This window comes from Gallus gallus, unplaced genomic scaffold (assembly GCF_016699485.2).
Source record: "Gallus gallus isolate bGalGal1 unplaced genomic scaffold, bGalGal1.mat.broiler.GRCg7b scaffold_45, whole genome shotgun sequence".
Classification (NCBI taxonomy): Eukaryota; Metazoa; Chordata; class Aves; order Galliformes; family Phasianidae; genus Gallus; species Gallus gallus.
Genome location: NW_024095997.1, coordinates 63,738 through 86,086, shown reverse-complemented (window position 1 = coordinate 86,086; position 22,349 = coordinate 63,738). Strand labels below are relative to the sequence as shown.

Genomic DNA, 22,349 nt, shown 5'->3' with positions numbered 1-22,349 from the left:
ACTATGGGGCTCTATGGGACTCTATGGGGCTCAGTGGGGTCCTTATCAGGCTCTATGGTGTCCCTATGGGGCTCTATGGGGTCCCTATGGGGCTCTATGGAGCTCTATGGGGTCACTATGGGGCTCTATGGGGTCCCTACAGGGCTCTATGGGGCTCTATGGGGCTCTATGGGGTCACTATGGGGCTCTATGGGATCCCTATGGGGCTCTATGGGGTCCGTATGGGGCTCTATGGGGCTCTATGGGGCTCTATGGGGTCCGTATGGGGCTCTATGGGGCTCTATGGTGTCCCTATGGGGCCCTATGGGGCTCTATGGGGCTCTATGGGGTCCCTATGGGGCTCCATGAGGCTCTATGGGGATCCTATGGGGCTCTATGGGGCTCTATGGTGTCCCTATGGGGCTCGATGGGGCTCTATGGGACACCGCATCGTCCAGCAGGGGGTCCTGCTCACACGCCTGGGGGGGACATGGCCTTAGGGGGGGACAGGGGGGCTCTATGGGGCTCTAGGGGGCTCTATGGTGTCCCTATAGGGCTCTATGGGGCGCAATGGGGCTCTATGGGGCTCTAAGTGGTCCCTATGGGGCTCTATGGCATCATTATAGGGCTCTACGGGGCTCTATGGGGCTCTATGGGACACCGCATCGTCCAGCAGGGGGTCCTGCTCACATGCCTGGGGGGGGATGTGGCCTTAGGGGGGGACAGGGGGGCCTATGGGGCTCTTTGGGGCTCTGTGGGGCTCTATGGGGTCCCTATGGGGCTCTAGGGGGCTCTATGGGGTCCCTATGGGGCTCCATGGGGCTCTATGGGCCTCTATGGGGTACCTATGGGGCTATATGGGGTCCCTGTGGGGCTCTATGGGGTTCTATGGAGTCCTTATGAGGCTCTATGGGGCTCTATAGGGCTCTATGGGGCTCTATGGGACACCGCATCGTCCAGCAGGGGGTCCTGCTCACACGCCTGGGGGGGGAATGGCCTTAGGGGGGGACAGGGGGGCCCTGTGGGGCTCTATGGGGCTCTATGGGGTTCTATGGGGCTCTATGGGGCAATATGGGGTCATTATAGGGCTCTAAGGGGCTCTATGGGGTCCCTATGGGGCTCTAAGGGGTCCCTATGGGGCTCTATGGGGCTCTATGGGGATCCGTTGGGGCTCTATGGGGCTCTATGGGGTCCCCATGGGGCTCTACGGGGCTCTATGGGGCTCTATGGGGTTCTATGGGGCAATATGGGGTCCCTATGGAGCTCTATGGGGTCATAATACGGCTCTAAGGGGCTCTATGGCGTTCCTATGGGGCTCTATTAGGTCCCTATGGGGCTCTATAGGGCTCTATGGGGCTCTAAGGGACACCGCGTCGTCCAGCAGGGGGTCCTGCTCACACGCCTGGGGGGGACGTGGCCTTAGGGGGGGGCAGGGGGGCTCTATGGGGCTCTAGGGGGCTCTATGGGGTCCCTATGGGGCTCCATGAGGCTCTATGGGGTCCCCATGGGGCTCTATGGGGTCATTATAGGACTCAATGGAGCTCTATGGGGCTCTATGGGGTCCTTATGGGGCTCTATGGGGTTCCTATGGGGCTCTATGGGGCTCTATGGGGTCCTTATGGGGCTCAATGGGGTTCCTATCGGGCTCTATGGGGCTCTATGGAGTCCCTATAGGGCTCTATGGGGCTCCATGGGGTCACTATGGGGCTCTATGGGGTCATTATAGGGCTCTATGGGGCTCTATAGGGTCCCTATGGGGCTCTGTGGGGTCATTATAGGGGCTCTATGGGGCTCTATGGGTCCCTATGGGGCTCTATGGGGCTCTATGGGGTCCCCATGGGGCTCTATGGAGTCCCTAAGGAACTCTATGGGGTCGATGGGGTCCCTATGGCGGTCTATGGGGCTCTATGGGGTCCCTATAGGGCTCTATGGGACTCTATGGGGTCCCTATAGGGCTCTATGGGGCTCTATGTGGTCCCTATGGGGCTCTGTGGGGTCCGTATGGGGCTCTAGGGGGCTCTGTGGGCTCCCTATGGGGCTCTATGGGGTCCCTATGGGGCTCTATGTGGCTCTATGGGGCTCTGTGGGGTCCCTACAGGACTCTATGGGGCTCTATGAGGACCCTATGGGGCTCTATGGGGCTCCATGGGGCTCTATGGGGTCCCTATGGGGCTCTATGGGGCTCTATGGGGCTCTATGGGGCTCTATGGGACACCGCATCGTCCAGCAGGGGGTCCTGCTCACACGCCTGGGGGGGGACATGGCCTTAGGGGGGGACAGGGGGTCCTATGGGGCTCTAGGGGGCTCTATGGCGTCCCTATGGGGCTCTGTGGGGTCCCTATGGGGCTCTATGGGGTCATTATAGGGCTCTATGGGACTCTATGCGGCTCTATGGGGTCATTACAGGGCTCTATGGGGTCATAATAGGGCTCTATGGGGCTCTGTGGGGTCCCTATGGGGCTCTATGGGGCTCGATGGGGTCCCTATGAGGCTCTATGGGGCTCTATGGGGTCCCCATGGGGCTCTATGGGGTCCCTAAGGAACTCTATCGGGTCCCTATGGGGGTCTATGGGGCAATATGGGGTCCCTACAGGGCTCTATGGGACTCTATGGGGTCCCTATAGGGCTCTATGGGGCTCTATGTGGTCCCTATGGGGCTCAGTGGGGTCCGTATGGGGCTCTAGGGGGCTCTGTGGGCTCCCTATGGGGCTCTATGGGGCTCGATGGGGTCCCTATGGGGCTCTATGGGGCTCTATGGGACACCGCGTCGTCCAGCAGGGGGTCCTGCTCACACGCCTGGGGGGGGACGTGGCCTTAGGGGGGGACAGGGGGTCCTATGGGGCTCTATGGGGCTCTATGGAGTCCTTAGGGGGCTCTATGGGGCTCTATGGGGTCCCTATGGGGCTCCATGAGGCTCTATGGGGATCCTATGGGGCTCTATGGGGCTCTATGGTGTCCCTATGGGGCTCTATGGGGCTCTATGGGACACCGCATCGTCCAGCAGGGGGTCCTGCTCACACGCCTGGGGGGGGAATGGCCTTAGGGGGGGCAGGGGGGCTCTATGGGGCTCTAGGCGGTCATTATAGGGCTCTATGGGGCTCTACGGGGTCCCTATGGGGCTCTATGGGGTCCCTATGGGGCTCTATGGGGCGCTATGGAGTCCCTATGGGGCTCTATGGGGCTCTGTGGGGTTCCTATGGGGCTCTATGGGGTCACTATGGGGCTCTATGGGGCTCTATGGGGTCCCTATGGGGCTCTATGGAGTCACTATGGAACTCTATGGGGTTCTATGGGGTCATTATAGGGCTCTATGGGGCTCTAAGGGGTCCCTATGGGGCTCTATGGGGCTCGATGGGGTCCCTATGGGGCTCTATGAGGCTCTATGGGGTCCCTATGTGTCCCTATGGGTCCGTATTTGGGGTCCGTATTTGGGGTCCCTATGCGCCCCTACGGGGTGTCCCTATGGGGTCCCTATGTGGGGTCCCTATTGCAGTCCCTATTAGGGGTCCCTGCGGGGTCCGTACGTGGGGTCCCTATTTGGGGTCCCTATTTGGGGTCCACATTTGGGGTCCCTCTGTGTCCCTATGGGGTCCCTATTTGGGGTCCCTATGTGGGTTCCCTATTACAGGCCCTATTAGGGGTCCCTCTGTGTCCCTATGGGGTCCCTATGTGGGGTCCCTATGTGGGGTCCCTATTTGGGGTCCCTATGGGGTGTCCCTATTTGGGGTCCACATTTGGGGTCCCTCTGTGTCCCTATGGGGTCCCTATTTGGGGTCCCTACGTGTCCCTATAGGGTGTCCCTATGGGTCCCTATGTGGGGTCCCTATTTGGGGTCCCTATTTGGGGTCCCTCTGTGTCCCTATGGGGTCCCTATTTGGGGTCCCTACGTGGGGTCCCTATTAGGGGTCCCTATGGGGTGTCCCTATTTGGGGTCCCTATGAGGGGTCCCTCTGTGTCCCTATGGGGTCCCTATTTGGGGTCCCTCTGTGTCCCTATGGGGTCCCTATGTGGGGTCCCTATTTGGGGTCCCTATGTGGGGTCCCTCTGTGTCCCTATGGGTCCCTATTTGGGGTCCCTACGTGGGGTCCCTATTTGGGGTCCCTCTGTGTCCCTACGGGGTCCCTATTTGGGGTCCCTATGTGGGGTCCCTATTGCAGTCCCTATTAGGGGTCCCTCTGTGTCCCTATGTGGGGTCCCTATTTGGGGTGTCCCTATGGGTCCCTATGTATTCCTATGGGGTGTCCCTATTTGGGGTCCCTATGTGGGGTCCCTATGGGTCCCTCTGTGTCCCTATGGGTCCCTATGTGGGGTCCCTATTTGGGGTCTACATTTGGGGTCCCTCTGTGTCCCTACGGGGTCCCTATTTGGGGTCCCTTTTAGGGGTTCCTCTGTGTCCCTACGGGGTCCCTATTTTGGATCCCTATGTGGGGTCCCTATTGTATTCCCTATTAGGGGTCCCTGCGGGGTCCCTATGTGGGGTCCCTATTTGGGGTCCCTCTGTGTCCCTATGGGGTCCCTATTTGGGGTCCCTATTTGGGGTCCCTCTGTGGGGTCCCTATTGCAGTCCCTATTAGGGGTCCCTGCGGGGTCGGTACGTGGGGTCCCGAGTGGGGGTGGGTATTGGGGGCCGCTCACTGACCACGATGTGGACGGGCGGCAGTCCGCGCAGCGCCCCGTCGGCGGCGAGCAGCGGCGATACGAGCGGATGTCGCGACAGGGCGGGGGGAGGGGCGGGCCGGGAGCCGGGGGGGGGAGGGAGGCCCGAACGGAGAGGCCGGAAGTCCGCCGGGTACGGCGCCGCCCCCGCCGTGACGTCACTTCCGCCGCCCTCCGTCTCCTCCTCTTCCGTTTCTTCCTCTTCGGCAGCGGGGTCACGTGGGACCGCCATGCTGGGGCGGGGGGCGGTAAGGGCGGGGCGGGGATCTGGGAAGGGGGGTGGAGGGGGGCGGAGCTCTCGTTAGCCCCGCCCCCTCCGTTAGCCCCGCCCACCCATAGGCTCCCTTACCCATTAGCCCCGCCCATTTATTTAGCCACACCCATTCAATGGCCCGCTTCTCGATTGATCACCCCGCCCCCCGTTTAGCCCCGCCCCCGTTAGCCCCGCCCCTGTCATCAGCCACGCCCACCCATCGGCTCGCTTATCCACCTGCCCCGCCTCCCGTTATCCCCGCCCATTTATTTAGCCACGCCCATTCAAGACCCCCCTTATCCATTAGCCCCGCCCCCAGATCCATAACACCCGCCCCTCGTTTAGCCCCGCCCCCCCGTTAGCCACGCCCACCCACAGGCCCCCTTATCCACCTGCCCCGCCCCTCGTTTAGCCCCGCCCCCTCCGTTAGCCCCGCCTCTTTCATCAGCCACGCCCACCCATTGGCTCGCTTATCCACCTGCCCCGCCTCCCGTTAGCCCCGCCCATTTATTTAGCCACGCCCATTCAATAGCCCGCTTATCCATTAGCCCCACCCCCAGAACCTCAAGCTCCGCCCCTCGTTTAGCCCCGCCCCCTCCGTTAGCCCCGCCTCATTCATCAGCCTCGCCCACCCATTGGCCCCCTTATCCACCTGCCCCGCGTGCCGTTAGCCCCGCCCCTTTCGTTAGCTCCGCCTACCCATAGGCCCCTTATCCATTAGCCCCGCCCATTTATTTAGCCACGCCCATTCCATAGCCCGCTTATCCATTAGCCCCTCCCTTGTATCCATAAGCCACGCCCCTCGTTTAGCCCCGCCCCTTTTCCAGCCACGCCCACCCATTATGCTGCTTATCCACCTGCCCCGCCTCCCGTTAGCCCCGCCCCTTTCGCTAGCCCCGCCCACCCATAGACCCCCTTATCCATTAACCCCGCCCATTTACTTAGCCAAGCCCATTCACTAGCTCGCTTATCCATAAGCCACGCCCCTTTCCTTAGCCCCGCCCACCCATAAGCCCCCTTATCCGTTCGCCCCGCCCCCATATCAATTCGCCCCGCCCATTTCTTTAGCCACGCCCATCAATTAGCCCGCTTACCCATTAGCCCCGCCCCTCGATTAGCTACGCCCCACCCGATAGCTCCGCCCACAACAGCCCCGCCCCTTCCGTTAGCCCCGCCCACACTTAAGCCCCCGTGCCCAATAGCCCCGCCCCCTTACCCATTAACCCCGCCCATTTTTTAGCCACGCTCATTCATTAGCCCGCTTATCCATAAGCCCCGCCCCTCAGTTAGCCACGCCCGGTTATGCATTAGCACCGCCCCTTTATCCATTAGCCCCGCCCACCCACAAGCCCGCTTATCCATAAGCCCCGCCCCTCAGTTAGCCCCGCCCATACAATTCATTACCATTATCCCCGCCCTCTCCCGTAGCCCCGCCCCGTCCCCTTTATTACATTCCCCGTAGCCACGGCCCCTCCCGTAACCCCTCGCTTAGCCCCGCTTCCTTACCAGGCCCCGCCCCCCGAAGCTGCGCCTCCAGCCCCGCCCCCTCGCGTAGCCCCGCCCCCTCCCATTCCTCCCATTACGCGCAGCCACGCCCCATCCCGTAGCCCCGCCCCCTCCCGCTAATATCATTCCCCGTAGCCCCGCCACCTCGAGTAGCCCCACCCCCTTACCTGGCCCCGCCCCCCGGAGCAGCGCCCCTGCCACGCCCCTCCCGTAGCCCCGCCCCCTCCTATTGCTACTATTCCCCGTAGCCACGCCCCCTCCCGTAGCCACGCCCCGCGGTGCAGCGCCCCCATTGACGCCCCCTCCCGTAGCTCCGCCCCCTGTGTTAGCCCCGCCCCCTTACCAGGCCCCGGCCGCTGCAGCATCGCCCCTGCCACGCCCTCTCCCGTAGCCCCGCCCCCTCCCATTCCACCCATTAGACTTAGCCCCGCCCCCTGCCGTAGCCCCGCCCCCTTACCTGGCCTCGCCCCCCCGAGCGGAGACCCCAGCCACGCCCCCTCCCGATGCCCCGCCCCGTCCCGTTGATATAATTCCCTGTAGCCCCGCCCCCTTACCTGGCCCCACCCCCCGCAGCGTCGCCCCCGCCCCGCCCCCTCGCGTAGCCCCGCCCCATTACCAGGCCCCGCCCCCCAGAGCAGCGCCACCAGCCCCGCCCCCTCCCGTAGCCCCGCCCCCTCCTATTGATATTATTCCCCGTAGCCACGCCCCCTCCCGTAGCCACGCCCCGCGGTGCAGCGCCCCCCAGCCACGCCCCCTCCCGTAGCCCCGCCCCCTCCCATTGATATCATTCCAGTAGCCCCGCCCCCTTACCTGGCCCCGCCCCCCGCAGCAGCGCCCCCAGCCACGCCCCCGCCCCACTGCGGAGCCGCTTCAGGATCCCCCCCTCGGGGGGGGGGGGAGGGGAGGGGTCCGCGTCCCCATCGGTGCCTGTGGGGGGGGGGGGGGGGAGGGATCAGACCGGCCCCACAACTGCTATGGGGCTGCCCCACATCTGCCCCTGCCCCATAACACCCGTACGGCAGCCCTATAGCACCTACAGGGCTGCCCCATAGCGCCAATAGGGCTGCCCCACAGCACCTACAGGGCTCCCCCATAGCGCCAATAGGGCTGCCCCATAGCATCTATAGGGCTGCCCCACATCTGCCCCCGCCCCCCATAGCATCCGTAGGGCCGCCCCACAGCACCTATAGGGCTGCCCCATAGCACCTATAGGGCTGCCCAACATCTGCCCCTGCCCCATAGAACCCGTAGGGCTGCCCTATAGCACCTATATGACTGCCCCATAGCACCTATAGGGCTGCCCCATAGCGCCAGTAGGGCTGCCCATAGCATGTATAGGGCTGCCCCACATCTGCCCCTGCCCCACAGCACCCGTAGGGCTGTCCCAATAGCATCTATAGGGCAGACCCATTGCACCTATAGGGCCACCCATAGCTGCCCCACAGCAACCCATAGAGACCCATAGCTGCCCCTTGAGACCCATAGCGACAGATAGAGACCCATAGAGACCCATAGCTGCCCCATAGAGACCCATAGCGACAGATAGAGACCCATAGAGACCCATAGCTGCCCCATAGAGACCCATAGCGACAGATAGAGACTCACAGAGAACCATAGCTGCCCCATAGAGACCTATGGAGACCCATAGGAACACACAGGGGCCCATAGCTGCCCCATAGAGACTCATAGAGACCCACAGAGCCCCATAGCTGCCCCATAGCGACCCACAGAGACCCATAGCTGCCCCACAGAGACCCATATCTGCCCCATAGTGACCCATAGAGACCCACAGAGACCCATAGCTGCCTCATAGAGACCCATAGAGACCCATAGCTGCCCCATACAGACCCATAGAGACCCACAGAGACCCATAGCTGCCTCATAGAGACCCATAGAGACCCATAGAGACCCATAGCTGCCGCACAGAGACCCATAGCTGCCCCATAAGTACCCCATAGAGACCCACAGCGACCCCCCCACCCCACACGTCCCCCCCCCACCTGTGTATGCGCTCAGACAGTTGAGGAGGACCCCGAGGGGCAGCAGTGGGTCCAGGAGGGTGAGGAGACGCGATGGGGACGCGACCCCCAGAGACCCATAGCCACCCCATAGCGACCCATAGAGACCCATAGAGAGACAGAGCGGCCCATAGAGACCCACAGAGACCCATAGCTGCCCCATAGAGACCCACAGAGACCCATAGGTGCCCCATAGAGCCCCGTAACTGCCCCATAGGGACCCATAAGTGCCCCATAGAGACCCACACGTCGCCCCCCACCTGTGTATGCGCTCAGACACTTGAGGAGGACCCCGAGGGGCAGCAGTGGGTCCAGGAGGGTGAGGAGACGCCATGGGGACGCGACCCCCAGAGACCCATAGCTGCTCCATAGCGACCCACAGAGACCCACAGAGCCCCACAGCTGCCCCATAGAGACCCACAGAGACCCATAGGGGCCCATAGGTGCCCCATAGAGCCCCACAACTGCCCCATAGAGCCCCGTAACTGCCCCATAGAGACCCATAACAGCCCCACAGAGACCCATAACAGCCCCACAGAGACCCACATGTCACCCCCCACCTGTGTATGCGCTCAGACACTTGAGGAGGACACTCGGGTGCTATAGCTGCCCCATAGAGACCCATAGGGGCCCATAGCTGCCCCACAGAGACCCATAGAGACCTATAGCGACCCATAGCTGCCCCATAGCGACCCATAGAGACCCACAGAGACCCATAGGGGCCCACTGAGACCCATAGACACCCATAGCGACCCACAGAGACCCATAGCTGCCGCACAGAGACCCATAGCTGCCCCATAAGTGCCCCATAGAGACCCACAGCGACCCCCCCCACCCCACACGTCCCCCCCCCACCTGTGTATGCGCTCAGACAGTTGAAGAGGACCCCGAGGGGCAGCAGTGGGTCCAGGAGGGTGAGGAGACGCCATGGGGAGGCGACCCCCAGAGACCCATAGCCACCCCATAGCGACCCATAGAGACCCATAGAGAGACAGAGCGGCCCATAGAGACCCACAGAGACCCATAGCTGCCCCATAGCGACCCATGGAGACCCACAGAGACCCACAGCTTCCCCACAGCGACCCATAGAGACCCACAGAGACCCATAGCTGCCCCATAGAGACCCATATCTGCCCCATAGCGACCCACAGAGACCCACAGAGCCCCACAGCTGCCCCATAGAGACCCACAGAGACCCATAGGGGCCCATAGGTGCCCCATAGAGCCCCAGAACTGCCTCATAGAGCCCCGTAACTGCCCCATAGGGACCCATAAGTGCCCCACAGAGACCCACACGTCGCCCCCCACCTGTGTATGCGCTCAGACACTTGAGGAGGACCCCGAGGGGCAGCAGTGGGTCCAGGAGGGTGAGGAGACGCGATGGGGAGGCGGCCGCCTGCACCAACGTGACGGGGTAGGCCGCCATGATGCCGTCGGGCCGCTGCACCCCCATGGCCGCCGCCCGCAGCGCCACCGTCACGCAGAGGTTCCCCCCGGCGCTGTCCCCCGCCAGGCACACGCGCTGCGCCGTCGAGCCTACGGCAGGGAGGCCGCTATCGCGACGCGGGCCGCTGCCGTCGCCATATCGCCCGCTATCGTCGCGATATCGGGCGCTATCGGGCGCTATCGTGGCGATACTGGCCGCCGTTGTCACGATATTGGGTGATATCGGGGCGATATGGGATGCTATCGTGGGGATATCGGCTGCTATCGCGATATTTGGCTGCTATTGTGGCGATATCAAGTGATATCAGCCGCTATCGTCGCGATATCGGGCGCTATTGGGCGCTATCGTGGCGATACTGGCCGCCGTTGTCACGATATTGGGTGATATCGGGGCGATATGGGATGCTATCGTGGGGATATCGGCTGCTATCGCGATAGTTGGCCGCTATCATGGTGATATCGGGCAATATCGGCCGCTATCATCGCGATATCGGGTGATATCGCGTGTTATCATGGCGATATTGGCCACTGTTGTCGCGATACTGGGTGATAACGGGGCGATATTGGATGCTATCGTGGGGATATCGACCACTATCGCGATAATGGGCCACTCTTGTGGTGATATCGTGGCGATACCGTGGCTATATTGGCCACTGTCGTTGCGATATTGGGTGATATCAGGGCGATATGGGATGCTATCATGGGGATATCGGCTGCTATCGCGACACGGGCCGCTGCTGTCGCCATATCGCCCGCTATCGTCGCGATATCGGCCGATATCGGGCGCTATTGAGGCGATAATGGCTGCCGTTGTCGCGATATTGGGTGATATCGGGGCGATATTGGATGCTATCATGGGGATATGGGCTGCTATCGCGATAGTTGGCCGCTATCGTCGTGATATCGGGTGCTATTGTGGCGATATTGGCCACTGTCATAGCGATAGTGGGTGCTATCATGGACATATTGACCACTATCACGATATTCAGCCACTATCGTGACGACATCGGGCGCTATCGTGGCGATACGGGCTGGCGTTGTCGCGATATTGGGTGATATCAGGGCGATATTGGATGCTATTGTGGGGATATCAGCCGCTATCGCGAGACGGGCCGCTGCCGTCACGATATCGCCCACTATCGTCGCGATATCGGCCGATATCGGGCGCTATTGAGGCGATACTGGCCGTCGTCGTCGCGATATTGGGTGATATTGGATGCTATCGTGGGAATATCGGCTGCTATCGCGATAGTTGGCCGCTATCGTGGCGATATCGGGCGCTATTGTGGCGATACGGGCTGCCGTTGTCACGATATTTGGTGACATGAGGGCAATGTGGGATGCTATCGTGGGGATATCGGCTGCTATCGCGATAGTTGGCTGCTATTGTGGGGATATCGGGTGATACCAGCCGCTATCGTTGCGATATCGGGCACTATCGTGGCGATAATGGCTGCTGTTGTCGCAATATTGGGTGATATTGGATGCTATCGTGGGGATATCGGCTGCTATCGCGATAGTTGGCCGCTATTATGGTGATATCGGGCGCTATCGTGGCGATACTGGCCGCCATTGTCGCGATATTGGGTGATATCGGGGTGATATGGGATGCTATCGTGGGGATATCAGCTGCTATCGCGACACGGGCCGCTACCGTCGCCATATCGCCCACTATCGTCGCGATATCGGCCGATATCGGGCGCTATTGAGGCGATACTGGCTGCCGTCGTCGCGATATTGGGTGACATGAGGGCAATATGGGATGCTATCGTGGGGATATTGGCTGCTATCGCGATAGTTGGCTGCTATTGTGGCGATATCAAGTGATATCAGCCGCTATCATCGCGATATCGGGCACTATTGGGCGCTATCGTGGCGATAATGGCCGCCATTGTCGCGATATTGGGTGATATCGGGGCGATATGGGATGCTATCGTGGGGATATCGGCTGCTATCGCGATAGTTGGCCGCTATTATGGTGATATCGGGCGCTATCGTGGCGATAATGGCCGCCATTGTCGCGATATTGGGTGATATCGGGGTGATATGGGATGCTATGGTGGGGATATGGGCTGCTATCGCGATTGTTGGCCGCTATCATGGCGATATCGGGCAATATCGAGCGCTATCGTGGTGATATTGGCTGCTGTCGTCGCGATATTGGGTGATATCGGGGCGATATGGGATGCTATGGTGGGGATATGGGCTGCTATCGCGATAGTTGGCCGCTATATACCCACACAATGCCCCAATACCACCCCAATACGACCCCATACCCCCCAATGCCCCAATACCGCCCCCTACCACCCCGATACGACCCCATACCCCCCCAACATGACCCCATAGCACCCTTTATCACCCCCTATTGCCCCAACATGACCCCATAGCACCCCTTATCGCCCCCTATTGCCCCCCTACCACCCCGATACGACCCCATACCCCTCCAACACGACCCCATATCACCCCTTATCGCCCCCTATTGCCCCATACCACCCCGATACGACCCCATACCCCCCCAACATGACCCCATATCACCCCCAATCACCCCATTATCACCCCCTATTGCCCCAACATGACCCCATATCACCCCTTATTGCCCCTTATTGCCCCCATACCACCCCAATACGACCCCATACCCCCCAACATGACCCCATATCACCCCTTATCGCCCCCTATGGCCCCAACATGACCCCATATCACCCCTTATCGCCCCCTACTGCCCCAATACCACCCCGATACGACCCCATACCACCCCGATACAACCCCATACCCCCCCAACATGACCCCATAGCACCCCTTATCGCCCCCTATTGCCCCAACATGACCCCATATCACCCCTTATTGCACCTTATTGCCCCCATACCACCCCAATACGACCCCATACCACCCCGATACGACCCCATACCCCTCCAACACGACCCCATATCACCCCTTATCGCCCCCTATTGCCCCCATGCCACCCCATTAAGACCCCCTACCACCCCAATACAACTCCATGCCCCCCCAATGCCCCAATATCACCCCCTATTGCCCCAATATCACCCCGTATTGCCCCAACATGACCCCATATCACCCCTTATCGCCCCCTATTGCCTCCATACCACCCCGATACGACCCCATACCCCTCCAACATGACCCCATATCACCCCTTATCGCCCCCTATGGCCCCCATACCACCCCGATACGACCCCATACCCCCCCCAACATGACCCCATATCACCCCTTATCGCCCCCTATTGCCCCAACATGACCCCATATCACCCCTTATCGCCCCCTATTGCCCCAACATGACCCCATATCACCCCTTATCGCCCCCTATGGCCCCAATACCACCCTGATACGACCCCATACCCCTCCAACACGATCCCATATCACCCCTTATCGCCCCCTATTGCCCCCATGCCACCCCATTAAGACCCCCTATCACCCCAATACAACCCCATGCCCCCCCAATGCCCCAATATCACCCCCTATTGCCCCAATATCATCCCGTATTGCCCCAACATGACCCCATATCACCCCTTATCACCCCCTATTGCCCCTATACCACCCCAATATCACCCCATACCCCCCCAACATGACCCCATATCACCCCTTATCGCCCCCTATTGCCCCTATACCACCCCGATACGACCCCATACCCCTCCAACACGACCCCATAGCACCCCTTATCGCCCCCTCTTGCCCCAACATGACCCCATATCACCCCTTATCGCCCCCTATTGCCCCCCTACCACCCCGATACGACCCCATACCCCCCCAACATGACCCCATAGCACCCCTTATCGCCCCCTATTGCCCCAATACCACCCCAATACAACCCCATATCACCCCAGTACAACCCCATACCCCGCAACACGACCCCATATCACCCCTTATCGCCCCCTATTGCCCCCATACCACCCCGATACGACCCCATACCCCCCCAACATGACCCCATAGCACCCCTTATCACCCCCTATTGCCCCAGCATGACCCCATATCATCCCTTATCGCCCCCATACCACTCCAATACGATCCCATACCTCCCCATTGCCCCAATATCACCCCATACCCCCCCAACATGACCCCATATCACCCCTTATCGCCACCTATTGCCCCCATACCACCCCGATACGACCCCATACCCCTCCAACATGACCCCATATCACCCCTTATTGCCCCCTATTGCCCCAACATGACCCCATATCACCCCTTATCGCCCCCTATTGCCCCAACATGACCCCATATCACCCCCTATTGCCCCAACATGACCCCATATCACCCCTTATTACCCCCTATTGCCCCAACATGACCCCATATCACCCCTTATCGCCCCCTATGGCCCCAATACCACCCTGATACGACCCCATACCCCTCCAACACGACCCCATATCACCCCTTATCGCCCCCTATTGCCCCCATGCCACCCCATTAAGACCCCCTACCACCCCAATACAACCCCATGCCCCCCCAATGCCCCAATATCACCCCCTATTGCCCCAATATCACCCCCTATTGCCCCAACATGACCCCATATCACCCCTTATCGCCCCCTATTGCCCCCATACCACCCCAATATCACCCCATACCCCCCCAACATGACCCCATATCACCCCTTATCGCCACCTATTGCCCCCATACCACCCCGATACGACCCCATACCCCTCCAACACGACCCCATAGCACTCCTTATCGCCCCCTATTGCCCCAACATGACCCCATATCACCCCTTATTGCCCCCTATTGCCCCAACATGACCCCATATCACCCCTTATCGCCCCCTATGGCCCCAACATGACCCCATATCACCCCTTATCGCCCCCTATTGCCCCAACATGATCCCATATCACCCCTTATCGCCCCCTATTGCCCCAACATGACCCCATATCACCCCTTATCGCCCCCTATTGCCCCAACATGACCCCATATCACCCCTTATCGCCCCCTACTGCCCCAATACCACCCCGATACGACCCCATACCACCCCGATACGACACCATACCCCCCCAACATGTCCCCATATCACCCCTTATCGCCCCCTATTGCCCCAACATGACCCCATATCACCCCTTATTGCCCCCTATTGCCCCAACATGACCCCATATCACCCCTTATTGCCCCCTATTGCCCCAACATGACCCCATATCACCCCTTATCGCCCCCTATTGCCCCAACATGACCCCATATCACCCCTTATAGCCCCCTATGGCCCCTATACCACCCCAATACGACCCCATACCCCCCCAACACAACCCCATATCACCCCTTATTGCCCCTTATTGACCCCATACCTCCCCAATACGACCCCATACCACCCCGATACGACCCCATATCCCCCTATGGCCCCAACATCACCCCCTATTGCCCCAATATCACCCCGCATTGCCCCAACATGACCCCATATCACCCCTTATCACCCCCTATTGCCTCAACATGACCCCATAGCACCCCTTATCGCCCCCTATTGCCCCCCTACCACCCCGATACGACCCCATACCACCCCGATACGACCCCATACCCCCCCAACATGACCCCATATCACCCCTTATCGCCCCCTATTGCCCCAACATGACCCCATATCACCCCTTATCGCCCCCTATTGCCCCAACATGACCCCATATCACCCCTTATTGCCCCTTATTGCCCCCATACCACCCCAATACGACCCCATACCACCCCGATACGACACCATACCCCCCCAACATGACCCCATATCACCCCGTATTGCCCCCTATGGCCCCAATACCACCCCAATCCGACCCCATACCCCCCCCTTCTCCCCCCCCGGACGCACCCAGCAGGCGGCAGTGGCGCAGAGCCCAGCAGTAGGCGTAGAAGCACTCCTCGAGAGCCCTCGGGAATGGGGCTTCGGGGGCCAAGGAGTAATCGACGGACAGGATGGGGACCCCCAAATCCCGCGCCCACCCCCTCAGGTAGGGCTCGTGGGACAGCGACGTCTGAGCCACAAAACCCCCCCCGTGGAAATGGACCAGGAGGGCCGGGGAGGGGGGAAGAAGGGGGGTCTGACGCCAACGGGGGGGGGAACGGGAACCATCCGGGCGGGAGAGGGCGGCGAGAGTGGGGCTGTCCTAATGGGGGGGAGAATGGGGGTTATATGGGGGGGGGAAGGGGGGGGGGAGGGGGATTGGGGGGGAGAGAGGGGGAATGGGAGGGTTGGGGGGGAGAATGGGGGTTATATGGGGGGGGTAAGGGGGGGGGGAGGGGGATTGGGGGGGAGAGAGGGGGAATGGCAGGGTTGGGGGGGCTAAGGGGGGAGTGGGGGTTATATGGGGGGGGTAATGGGGGGGGAGGGGGATTGGGGGGGAGAGAGGGGGAATGGGGGGTTGGGGGGGAGAATGGGGGTTATATGGGGGGGGAAGGGGGGGAAGGGGGGGTTAAGGGGGGGGATTGGGGGGGAGAGAGGGGGAATGGCGGGGTTGGGGGGGCTAAGGGGGGAGTGGGGGTTATATGGGGGGGGGTAATGGGGGGGGAGGGGGATTGGGGGGGAGAGAGGGGGAATGGGGGGTTGGGGGGGAGAATGGGGGTTATATGGGGGGGGAAGGGGGGGAAGGGGGGGTTAAGGGGGGGGATTGGGGGGGAGAGAGGGGGAATGGGAGGGTTGGGGGGGAGAATGGGGGTTATATGGGGGGGGTAAGGGGGGGGGAATGGGGGGGGGATTGGGGGGAGAGAGGGGGAATGGGGGGGTTGGGGGGGCTAAGGGGGGAGTGGGGGTTATATGGGGGGGGTAATGGGGGGGGAGGGGGATTGGGGGGGAGAGAGGGGGAATGGGGGGGTTGGGGGGGAGAATGGGGGTTATATGGGGGGGGGAGGGGTGTTGGGGGGGAGAGAGGGGGAATGGGGGGGTTGGGGGGAGAATGGGGGTTATATGGGGGGGGTAAGGGGGTGGAGGGGGATTGGGGGGAGAGAGGGGGAATGGGGGGGTTGGGGGGGAGAATGGGGATTATATGGGAGGGGTTAAGGGGGGGGTGGGGGATTGGGGGGAGAGAGGGAGAATGGGGGGCTTGGGGGGGCTAAGGGGGGAGAATGGGGGTTGTATGGGGGCGGTAAGGGGGGGTAGAGGGATTGGGGGGGAGAGAGGGGGAATGGGGGGGTCGGGGGGGGTTAAGGGGGGAGAATGGGGGTTATATGGGGGGGGTAATGGGGGGGGAGGGGGATTGGGGGGGAGAGAGGGGGAATGCGGGGGTTGGGGGGGAGAATGGGGGTTATATGGGAGGGGTTAAGGGGGGGGGAGGGGGATTGGGGGGAGAGAGGGGGAATGGGGGGCTTGGGGGGGTTAAGGGGGGAGTGGGGGTTATATGGGGGGGGTAAGGGGGGGGTGAGGGGGGAGAATGGGGGGGAGAGAGGGGGAATGGGGGGGTTGGGGGGGAGAATGGGGGTTATATGGGGGGGGTTAAGGGGGGGGAGGAGGGGGGATTGGGGGGGAGAGAGGGGGAATGGGGGGGTTGGGGGGGTTAAGGGGGGAGTGGGGGTTATATGGGGGGGTTAAGGGGGGGATGGGGGGGAGGGGGTGTTGGGGGGGAGAGAGGGGGAATGGGAGGGGTTGGGGGGGTTTAAGGGGGGAGAAGGGGGGTTATATGGGGGGTTAAGGGGGGGGTGGGGGGGAGTGGGGTGGGGGGAGGTGATGGGGGAATGGGAGGGGTTGGGGGGGTTAAGGGGGGGGAGTGGGGAGTGGGGTTGGGGGGGAGAGAGGGGATTATATGTGGGGGGTAAGGGGGGGTGGGGGGGAGGGGGAGTTGGGGGGGAGAGAGGGGGAATGGGGGGGTTGGGGGGGGTTAAGGGGGCAGAATGGGGGTTATATGGGGGGGTTAAGACGGCTGGGAGGGGCGTTGGGGGGCTTAAAGGGGGGAGTGGGGGTTATATGGGGGGGTTATGTAAGGGGGGGAGGGGAGTGGGGGGGAATGGGGGCTATAGGGGGGGGGAATAAACGGGGAGAGGGGAGAGTGGGGTTGGGGGGCAGAGAGGGTTATATGGGGGGGTTATGTGGGGGGGGAGGGGGAACGTGGGGGGGAATGGGGCGGTAAGTGGGGGGGGAGAGGGGTGGGGGGGTTAAGGGGGGAGTGGGGGTTATATGGGGGGGTTATGTGAGGGGGGAGGGGAGTGGGGGGGGTTGGGGGGGTTAAGGACGGAGTGGGGGAGGGAATGGGGGGGATGGGGGGGAAGGATGGAATTGGGGGGGTTGGGGGGGAATTGGGGGGGTTAATGGGGGAATGGGGGGGGATAAAGGGGGGATTGGGGGTAATTGGGGGAGGGGATGGGAGAAGTGGGGGGGGGAAGAGGGGGTGGGGGGTTGATGGGAGAATGGGGGGTTGAGGGGGGGGTGGGGGGAATGGGGGGGTGGAGGGGTTAAGTGGGCTGGGAGGGGGGAGGGGGCGTTGGGGGGAGTGGGGGGGATGGGGGGGATGGGGGTTAAGGGGGGGGAGAGGGGAGTGGGGGGCAATGGGGGTTATATGGGGGGGAATAAACGGGGAGAGGGGAGAGTGGGGTTGGGGGGAGAGAAGGTTATATGGGGGGGTTATGTGGGGGGGGAGGGGAGTGGGGGGGTTATATGGGGGGGTTATGTGAGGGGGGGGGTGGGGGGGATGGGGGGGATTGGGAGGGAATTGGGGGAGGAATTGGGGGGAGTGGGGATGGGGGAGGAGAGGGGGGAATGGGGGGGGAGAATGGGGGTTATATGGGGGGGTTGAGGGGGGGAGTGGGGGGGATTGGGAGTGGGGATGGGGGAGGTTGGGGGGCTTAAGGGTGGAGTGAGGCTTATATGGGGGGGTTATGTAATGGGGGGAGGGGGAGAGTGGGGTTTTGGGGGAGTTAAGTGGGCAGGGAGGGGGCGTTGGGGGGCAGTGGGGGGGATTGGGGGGGAATTGGGGGAGGAATTGGGGGGAGTGGGGATGGGGGAGGTGATGGGGGAATGGGGGGGAGAATGGGGGGTTATATGGGGGGGTTAAGGGGGGGGTGGGGGGAGGGGGCGTTGGGGGGGAGAGAGGGGGAATGGGGGGGGATTGGGGGGAGTGAGGGGGTTATATGGGAGGGGTAAGGGGGGGATGGGGGGAGGGGGAGGAAATGGAGGGGAGGGGGGAATTGGGGGAGGAAATGGGGGGATTGGGGGGGAAGGGGAGATTTGGGGGGGTTGATGGGGAATTGGGGGGGATAAAGGGGGGAGGGGGGGGGAAGGGGGAGGAAATGGGGTGGGAGGGGGGAATTGGGGGAGGAAATGGGGGATTGGGGGGGAAGGGGGATTTGGGGGGGTTAATGGGGAATGGGGGGGTAAGGGGGGATTGGGGGGGAATTGGGGGAGGAAATGGGGGCAGTGGGGGGGAAGAGGGGGGATTGGGGGCTTAATGGGGGAATGGGGGGATAAAGGGGGGTTTGGGGGGGAAAGGGGGAGGAAATGGGGGGAGTGGGGGGGGGAAGAGGGGGGATTGGGGGCTTAATGGGGAATGGGGGGGATAAAGGGGGGAGTGGGGGGGGAATGGGGGAGGAAATGGGGGAATTGGGGGAGAAGGGGGGATTTGGGGGTAAGGGGGGATTTGGGGGGGAATTGGGGGTGGAGGACGGAGGGGGGTGGGGGGGATGAGGGATGTGGGGGGGAATCTCCCCATAGAATCTCATATCCCTCATATCGTCCCATAGCGCCCCATATAATCCCATACCTCCCCATGGAATCCCATATCGCTCCACGTAATCCCACACAATCCCATATAATCCCATACCACCCCACATAATCCCACACCACCCCACATAATCCCATACCACCCCACATAATCCCATACCACCCCATACAATCCCGTATCACCCCATATAATCCCATACCTCCCCATGGAATCCCGTATTGCTCCACGTAATCCCACACAATCCCATATAATCCCATACCACCCCACATAATCCCACACCACCTCACATAATCCCATACCACCCCATATAATCCCACACCACCCCACATAATCCCATACCACCCCACATAATCCCATACCACCCCATACAATCCCGTATCACCCCATATAATCCCATACCTCCCCATGGAATCCCATATCGCTCCACGTAATCCCACACAATCCCATATAATCCCATACCACCCCACATAATCCCATACCACCCCATATAATCCCATACCACCCCACATAATCCCATACCACCCCACATAATCCCATACCACCCCACATAATCCCACACCACCTCACATAATCCCATACCACCCCATACAATCCCGTATCACCCCATATAATCCCATACCTCCCCATGGAATCCCATATCGCTCCACGTAATCCCACACAATCCCATATAATCCCATACCACCCCACATAATCCCACACCACCCCACATAATCCCATACCACCCCATATAATCCCATACCACCCCATATAATCCCGTATCACCCCATATAATCCCACATAGCGCACATCACCCCCACATATAATCCCATAATCCCACACATAACCCCATAATCCCATATAAAACCCCGTAATCTCATATAAAACCCCACAAGTTGTGGGGCAGTACCTGCCCCTCTCGCACCTGGTAGGACAGCAGCCCCATATCAACCCACATAACCCCACATAATGGCCCCATATCCCATGTAGAACCCCATAATCCCACATATAACCCCATAATCCTATATAAAACCCCATAATCCCATATAAAACCCCGTAATCCCATAGAAACCCCACAAATTCTGGGGCAGTACCTGCCCCTCTCGCAGCTGATAGGACAGCAGCCCCATATCACCCCACATAACGACCCCGTATCCCCACGTAGAACCCGATAATCCCGCATATAACCCCATAAACCCATATAAAACCCCATAATCCCATATAAAACCCCGTAATCTCATAGAAACCCCACAAGTTCTGGGGCAGTACCTGCCCCTCTCGCAGCTGGTAGGACAGCAGCCCCGTATCTCCCCACATAACCCCACATAATGGCCCCATATCCCCATGTAGAACCCCATATAACCCCATAATCCCATATAAAACCCCATAATCCCATATAAAACCCCGTAATCCCATAAAAACCCCACAAATTCTGGGGCAGTACCTGCCCCTCTCGCAGCTGGTAGGACAGCAGCCCCATATCACCCCACATAACGACCCCGTATCCCCACGTAGAACCCTATAGTCCTGCATATAACCCCATAATCCCATATAAAACCCCATAATCCCATATAAAACCCCGTAATCCCATATAAAACCCCACAAGTTGTGGGGCAGTACCTGCCCCTCTCGCACCTGGTAGGACAGCAGCCCCAGATCACCCCACATAACCCCACATAATGGCCCCATATCCCCACGTAGAACCCCATATAACCCCATAATCCCGCATATAACCCTATAAACCCATATAAAACCCCATAATCCCATATAAAACCCCATAATCCCATATAAAACCCCACAAGTTGTGGGGCAGTAGCTGCCCCTCTCGCACCTGGTAGGACAGCAGCCCCAGATCACCCCACATAACCCCTCATAACGGCCCCATATCCCCACGTAGAACCCCATATAACCCCATAATCCCATATAAAACCCCATAATCCCATATAAAACCCCATAATCCCATATAAAACCCGGTAATCCCATAGAAACCCCACAAATTCTGGGGCAGTACCTGCCCCTCTCGCAGCTGGTAGGACAGCAGCCCCGTATCTCCCCACATAACGGCCCCATAACCCCATGTAGAACCCCATATAACCCCATATACCCACATATAACCCCATAATCCCATATAAAACCCCGTAATGCCATAGAAACCCCACAAATTCTGGGGCAGTACCTGCTCCTCTCGCAGCTGGTAGGACAGCAGCCCCAGATCACCCCACATAACCCCACATAATGGCCCCATATCCCCATGTAGAACCCCATATAACCCCATATAACCCCATAATCCCATATAAAACCCCGTAATCCCATAGAAACCCCACAAGTTGTGGGGCAGTACTTGCCCCTCTCGCAGCTGGTAGGACAGCAGCCCCATATCACCCCACATAACCCCACATAATGGCCCCGTATCCCCATGTAGAACCCCATATACCCACATATAACCGCATATACCCATGTATAACCCCATAATCCCATATAAAACCCCATAATCCCATATAAAACCCCGTAATCCCATAGAAACCCCACAAGTTGTGGGGCAGTACCTGCCCCTCTCGCAGCTGGTAGGACAGCAGCCCCGTATCTCCCCACATAACGGCCCCATATCCCCATGTAGAACCCCATATAACCCCATATACCCACATATAACCCCATAATCCCATATAAAACCCCATAATCCCATATAAAACCCCATAATCCCATATAAAACCCCACAAGTTGTGGGGCAGTACCTGCCCCTCTCGCACCTGGTAGGACAGCAGCCCCAGATCACCCCACATAACGACCCCATATCCCCATGTAGAACCCCATATAACCCCATATACCCACATATAACCCCATAATCCCATATAAAACCCCATAATCCCATATAAAACCCCACAAGTTGTGGGGCAGTACCTGCCC

The 22,349-nt window shown here is 60.3% G+C and overlaps 1 protein-coding gene across 13 annotated transcripts in view; it reads right to left on the bottom strand.

The window, feature by feature from the left end:
• LIPE (lipase E, hormone sensitive type) overlaps positions 1–22,349 on the bottom strand; it is a 46,344-nt gene that overhangs the window by 5,232 nt on the left and 18,763 nt on the right. For all 13 annotated transcript variants that reach the window (XM_040657096.1, XM_040657101.1, XM_040657108.2 and 10 more), the window contains 4 exons: positions 15,635–15,929; positions 9,721–9,948; positions 7,205–7,321; positions 4,619–4,902 (listed from right to left, as the gene is read on the bottom strand). In XM_040657096.1, coding sequence (XP_040513030.1) covers positions 4,619–4,902; positions 7,205–7,321; positions 9,721–9,948; positions 15,635–15,929 — 924 coding nt within the window. The remainder of the gene's footprint in view (positions 1–4,618; positions 4,903–7,204; positions 7,322–9,720; positions 9,949–15,634; positions 15,930–22,349) is intronic.